The sequence below is a fragment of the Plasmodium reichenowi genome, chromosome 13 (genome assembly GCF_001601855.1).
Source record: "Plasmodium reichenowi strain SY57 chromosome 13, whole genome shotgun sequence".
In the NCBI taxonomy this organism is placed as follows: domain Eukaryota; phylum Apicomplexa; class Aconoidasida; order Haemosporida; family Plasmodiidae; genus Plasmodium; species Plasmodium reichenowi.
The window spans coordinates 193,177-200,765 of record NC_033658.1 but is presented as its reverse complement, the minus strand read 5'-3'; the positions used below and the strand labels follow the sequence as shown (position 1 = coordinate 200,765).

General features: G+C 20.1%; 2 protein-coding genes across 2 annotated transcripts; one reads left to right on the top strand and one right to left on the bottom strand.

The window, feature by feature from the left end:
- Positions 1-251: 251 nt before the first annotated feature.
- Positions 252-1,517, top strand: PRSY57_1304100 (hypothetical protein; the record flags this gene model as incomplete). The annotated part of the gene is made up of 1 exon (XM_012908977.2): positions 252-1,517. One exon carries the CDS (start codon positions 252-254, stop codon positions 1,515-1,517), a length of 1,266 nt encoding a protein of 421 aa, XP_012764431.2.
- An 818-nt stretch (positions 1,518-2,335) lies between these two features.
- Positions 2,336-6,781, bottom strand: PRSY57_1304000 (hypothetical protein; the record flags this gene model as incomplete). The annotated part of the gene is made up of 1 exon (XM_012908976.2): positions 2,336-6,781. One exon carries the CDS (start codon positions 6,779-6,781, stop codon positions 2,336-2,338), a length of 4,446 nt encoding a protein of 1,481 aa, XP_012764430.2.
- Between the last annotated feature and the right edge of the window lie 808 nt (positions 6,782-7,589).

Below are 7,589 nucleotides of genomic sequence, written 5' to 3'. Positions count from 1 at the left end.
GAAAAATAAAAGGAAAATGTTAAAGAAAAAAATAAAAACCAAATAATTTTATAGGCTTTTTATAAGTATTGAAAATTAAGATATAACAGAATAAGAAAATAGGAATATGTTTCAATCAATCCACCGAAAATATATATATATATATATAAACATGTGTAAATAAGAAAAAAGAAAAAATTTATAAATGCTTAAATATATGAATACTTCATAAAACCATTTTATTTTATACATACACATTTCAGTTGAAAAGAATGAAATTGTGGCACATATTATTTGAACTTACAATATTAATTATTATAAAAATTATACTTAATTCCTCAAATTTATCTATTGTTATATGCTTTATGAATGGTACTTATTTAAATAAGACATATACAAAAAGTACACATAATAATAAAACTTATAATATTTTAAATATAAATAAAACGAAAGATGCTTTTAAATTATATATGACAAAAAAATTTAAATATAAGTATAGAAATACGTTAGAAAAAAGAATAAAGAAAGGAAAAATACGTAATGAAATATATCAAAAATTAAAAAAGAAGCATAGTGCTTATATAGTAATAACTGAAAAATTAAGTAAACTAGATCCTAATCAAGAATATTTTAAATATGATAAAAATATATTAAAAGAATATGAAAATATACCAGATATTTATAAAAATAAAAAACTTGGAAGGAAATTTAATCAATATGATTATTGGTATTCATCCAAAAAAAAAGAAGCTAAATATAATTATAGTAGACATGTTAATTTTGCTATTACAGAAAATAAATTTAACTTTAAAAATGTTTTTTCATATTTTCATATATTAGAAATTGTACATGAAAAATTTAAGAATAATTCTTTTTATATTAATGGTTTACAATCATTTATAAATAAATACTATGATCCGATAACACAAAAAAGAATTAAATTTTATGATAAAATTAAAGAAATGCACGAAATGAAAAAAAAAAAGGGTCAAAATATAAACGATGAAAATATAAATCATGAAAAAAATGATACAGATAACAATAATGCAAAGAAAAAACTTGACAATATTAGGAATAATAATAATATGATGGATATTGATAAAGATAATACAAAAGATATATCTAAACAAAATAATGATACATCGTTAAATGAGGAATTAAAACAAAATGAAGAAGAGAAAGAAAGAAAAAACCTTTCAAAATTAGATATGTTTGAAATAATAAAAAGGAATATAGATGGATACATGTATTCAAATGAAGTTAATCCCGAAGATTCTTCATTTACCCTTTTTGGTTCTGATACTAGTTGTCTTGTAAAAAAAAAAAGAGCTCCTGTAGCTTATAATATTAATTGTCCTTTTAGGAAATCTCCATTATCTTCTAAACGAAGAAGGCAAAAAGAGAAAAAACTTTTTGATATTATAAATTTTAATTGCAAAACAAGAAAGGAAAGATTAATGTTGAATGCTGTAAGGAGGTTATCTATTAAAAAATTAAAAGGAGAAGATTATATATTAGACGCTACAGATCGTGTATAATATTATGAAAATTATATATTTGTTTTGTTTTTATAATATGTTGATATAAATAAAAATATTAATATATTTAAAATAAAAATAAAAAAAAATAAAATAGAGAATATTTCATCACATTAATGTGATAATATATAATAGTGATAATATTCTTATATAAAACGCAGATTATTTTCTTATTTTTCCTTATTATATATATATATATATATATATATATTATTTTTTATTTTTTATTTTTTTTTGTGCGTACTATTTGTATAAACTATACAATTTAAACTCTTTAAAATAACATTCATCAATATTATCAAACTTATATGTTTATGTATTATATATATATAATATTTTTTTTTTTAATGTTTATATGTTTTAATCATAAAGAAAATGAGATATATTCAAATAAAAATTTTAATTTTATATACACACATAAAATATATGAAGACACACACAATATCATAATTTTTTAAAAATGAAACGTTAATATAATTATCTATATATAAAATAAATAATACGAAATAATAATATTAAAAATTGAAAAAAAAAAAAAAAAAAATTATAGAATAGCTAGAAATTCCTAAAATCTAGCCAAAGATAAATAAAAAAAAAAATAGCTAGATAATTATTAAAATTTATTAGAAAAAAAAAAAAAAAAAAAAATATCCGTTAAAAATAATGAATTTTAATATATATATATATATATATATATATATATATATATATATATATATTATATGTATGTACATACATCATTTGTATTATTTTTCTTACTCAACACTTTTGAGACAAGATTTCATATTTATATGAACATATAAACATATGATAACACATCAATTTTCTTTTATTTCAGTAAAAAAACTTTCGAGTGTACTTTTCTTTTTAATTTTTGTATTTTTCTTATCGTGAGAAAAAAGAGTATCAACTGCTTGATTTTTAGTAACACCGGTAAAAAATTTATCTAAGAATCCATTTTCTTTTTTTTCTTTATTTTCAACAAAACTTTTTGATGAATTGATATATAATTGAGAAGTACTTTTAATATCAGGTATATTTTTCTTTTCATCATCTGATGGATTTTGTTGATTAGTATAACATTTTTCATACATTTCTCTACGTCTTTGATCATGATCTTTATTATCTTCATAATAAATAATATTTTCCTGAGAATGTTTAGAATTTTCATCTTTATTTTGTCTTTTTAAGTATTCGTTTGTAATTTCACTATGTAAAGTGCTATATTCATCATCTACTAAGCTAATAGAGAGCATCATATTTTTGATATTTTTAAATAAGCTTGAAACTTTAACAGCTAATCTTTGATTTTTCTTATCATTTTTGAGTATAGCAAACATTCTCATAATCCATTTATCATATAATTTGTTTAACGATTTTAATGTATCATTAGCTGTTTTATTTTTTCCATCATTCATATAATCGTGATATACATTTGCAAATAATTGTTTACAGAAAAGATCAATTCTAGATCTCATTTCATCATATTGTTCCCAAGGTAATAATGCTGATGCATCGTTATTTGATTCATTATCTAAAGATAGAGTTGGATTTTTTTGTAATAAGTTAACATATTTTTCATAAGATATTAGATTACATTCATTCATAACAACATATTTTTTTTCAACATTATATCCAAGACAACTTTCGATTTTATTAGATCTTGGTTCTATTTCATTTTTTTGTAATTTTATAACTGATATTTGTTCAAAGTTATCAAAGTATAATGGATAGTAAATACATGCATTGTTAGTATATTCATCATTATTATTATTATTATTATTAATTCTTGGTCTATCTTCTTGATCGTCAAAATTTTCATTTCCGTCTTCCTCATCGTCATATGCATCGTTCTCTTCTTCATCCACTTCGACTTCGTCATCTAAAAATTGCATACCTCCTTCATTAGTACGATGATTATTAGAAGATTTGTTTGTTTTTTTTTTTAAAGGGTTCAATTTTGAGGGTGTCGCATTTTTCATATTTGAATTGATATAATCTCCATTATCGTCTTTCTGTGAATGAACATCATTTGATGTAATATCATTTTTATTAATTGTTTCATTTAATATATGTTGATTATTTTCATTTAGTTGTAACATATTTTCTTTATTTTCTAGATCATTTAAAATTTGCATATCAAATACAGGTACCCAATCATATACTAATTGATTATTTTTTTTAAATATAGGATATAAACCATATATATAATTAGATGTATCTTTAACATAGGGGACACCAAAATTAGACATATTAACCCAGTTTAAATAATGACATGATGGCAGAGATAATACATCTTCATAAAGTATTGTTATATGATATGTATTATATTTGTTTGGTTTTAGATTTGTAAAATTTTCATAAATTTTGTAAAGTGTACATGTATATGTATTATTTATATTTGTTGTAGTAACATTTTCATATATATATGGGCATGTAATGATAAAGAGTAAATAGTCATAAGCACATATAGCTACAGGTAAACCTTTCAATAAAATGGTATTAATAATATAACCATATGTAGAATATATACGTAAGAAGTTATTTGATGTTACTACTGCTACAAAATTATTACCATTAGCAACCCCTTTAATATATTCATCTGATGGAAGATATTTATTCCATATAATATTATCTTTTAAATTATGAAAACATAAGATACTATTATTTTTATTTTCAGATTTTTCATATGGATTAGATGCTAATGCAAAACCATATGCACTTAAAGAAGCACTAGTAACATTATAAATATCTGTAATTTTTTTTTTCCCAATTTCTTCACCTCTAAATAAAAATATATATATATATGTTTTACTTCCTTCTTTTTTTTTTGTTATATGTCCTATATCATTCCAAAACATACACCACTGATCATTGATATTCTCTGGTTCTTCACACAATCCAGGAGCAAGAACTATAAAATCATCTAAATTTATTTTAGTGTAATTTGTTATTTGTTTTTGTAAATGGTCTACTTGTTTTTTTAATTCTCTTAATTGATCAAATTTATCTTTTACATATGTATTAAATCCAATCATACTTCTTTGATCGTCATCATTATCAAATAAGTAATTACCATCTCTATCAATAACAACATCTCTATTTTTATTAATAAAATTCTGAAGATTATATTCCTTAGGGTTATATATATTTTCATCTTCTCCATATTTACTTTTATCATCTGTTTGAACATTATGTTGAATATTCGTTTGATTGCTTTCAAAATCATCATACATATTTGATATTACTTTGTTATGTTTTGTTTCTTTTGAGTTTTTTAGATCACTACTTAATTTATGTAATTTTTTCATGGTACATTCTGCACTTTCTTCGTAATTATAATTGGACGCATCATCTTTAGTATTGTCATCATTTAAATTGATGTTTTGTCTAGCATTTTCACTAGGTTCATCTTGTTTATAATTATTATCGTTCTTATCATGTATATTCTGTTTATGTCGCTTATTATTTTCTTTCAATTTTTCATCTTTTGCATTAATTTCCTTTTCGACGTTTTTGTAAGAGGAAAGGAAAGATTTTTCACTTTCATCATCATCAGAAAATATTTTTTTTTTTCTTTTTTTCACATTGGTGAAATTGAAATTATCATTAATGGATGCACTAACTCTTTTTTTTTTTTGTACACTAGCTGATGAATATTCGTTTGTGATTTTATCTTTTTCTACATAATTATTATAAAAGTATTCTTCCTTTTTATTATCGATACTGAAACTATTAAAAATATCATCATCGTTTCTTTTACTTTTCCGTTTGGTGTGTACAGTACCGTTTGGATAAATAATTCCTTGCATTTCATGTGAATTATTTTCTTTTTTATTATCCAAATTTATATTTTTCTTATCATCAGCAAAGATATTTTGTTGGTCTACATATTCCCCGTTATGATTATATGGATTCTTATCATTGAAAGAACCTTGTAATGATATATTATTGTCGTCATTATCTGATTGGTTGCATTCAATTTTCTGTAGAATATTTTTATCTAATAATTTTACATTAGCTAGATGTTTTTCTTCAGCTAGCATTGATATATGTAAATGGTTATGAAAAAAAGACATATCAAAATAAGATATAGCATAATCACTTTTAAATTTGTATATACAATATTCTAGTTCAAATTCCCATATGGAAAAAATATAATCTGAAGAACTTAAAGATATTAATAAAGTGATATTATTTGATATAGTAATAAATTTCATTGAATTTATAAGTGTCTCATGTATAGGTAAGGATGTAAATTCATAAACATTATAGTTATATAAAGTTAAATATCTTATGTTTTTTTTTCCACATAAAGCAATACAATGATTTTTCGGATGCCAGTCACAGTTTAGTAGATATTTATAATTTTTTGATAAATCGAATATATTATTAATTTCTATAAAATTATTATTATTATTATTATTATTATTGTTATTATTATTTTTACTTCCTGAGTTATCCTTATCATGTAATATATGAAATATATCACTCTGATAAATATCATATATATACAAATTAGCATGATTAAAAATAGCTAAATTTTTATAATTATGACTTAAGCAGAAATTATAGGTATATTCATGTATCGGAATTTTTATAGCATTTTGTGATTTCTCACTATATAATATTAGAGTATTATCTTTATATAAAATAAAAACATTCAAATAATTTTTTATAACAAATAGTTCAATCTTTACTATATCACACACTTTTCTGTATATTAATTTCTCATAATTAAATAATTTATATTCATCATCTTGATAGCATAACCATACATTACCTTCTTCAAATGCTATACAAACATAATTTAGTTTTTCATCTTTTATGATAACATCTTTGGAAGTTTTAGAAAAACCAGACGTAGGTAGGACATCATCATTTATATTGTTATTATTAATATTGTTATTATTTTCTATTTCTACTTTGTTTTGTTCTTTTTCTTTATTTTTTTCGTTTGTCTCATCATTCTTCGAACTAACTAAATCATTACCTTTAAAAGAATCATTCTTTTTTATATCTTCCTCTTCTTTTTTACCTTTTAATCTTCTCTTTAATTTTATATTATTTGAAACATAAACAATCTTTTCATTTTTATCAGCCTCCTTAATACTATATATCCCAATATTATGTGCCCTCACGATATTTTTATTTTCCTCATAGTTATAAAATTTTATTTTATTGCCATTAATTAAAAGTAAGTGATTATTGTAATGCCTTAAAAATAAAGTTGTGTTAATATCTGAAAAGTATAAATTTTCCATAATTCAAAAATTATAATCTTAATAAAATAAAAAATATGTATATATATATATATATATATATATATATATATATATGTGGATATGTTTATATAACTACATTAATTGTTCACAAATTATAATAAAAATATATATATATTTTCTTTAAATATAAAACAAAATAAATAAAAATATGTATAATTATATAATATATATATATTATTTAAATATAATTCATGATGCATATATGAAAATATATAAATATATAAGAAAAATAAAAATATATATAATATATATATAATATATATATATATTACACATTTATTTATTATATATTTAAATAAATTACATATTATATGAATATTTTATACACTTTACCAAATTATTAAAACCCCAACAAAATATTATATATATTATATATATATTAATTATTAACATTATAAAATATATAATAATTTTGTTATAACAAAAGGTGCTATAATAAATCATAATAATAATAATAATAATACATTTAAATAAACACATATAAAAATTTTTTATTTTTTTCATATAAAATAATGAATTGTATATTCAACATGTTATTACAGATATTTTCAGAAAAATAAAAAAAATAATAATGAAGTGTAAATATTCAATAAATATTAATTAAATCTTGTATTCTTTAAAATATATTAATGCAACTCGCATTTAAATTAAATATAAGCAACTATTTTTTTAAAAAAGAATAAATTTGTGTATGCATATTATAAATTTCTCTTTTTTTTTTTTTTTTTTTTTTTCCAATTTTTTTTTATAAATATATAATATAAATATATATTATATATTAATATTT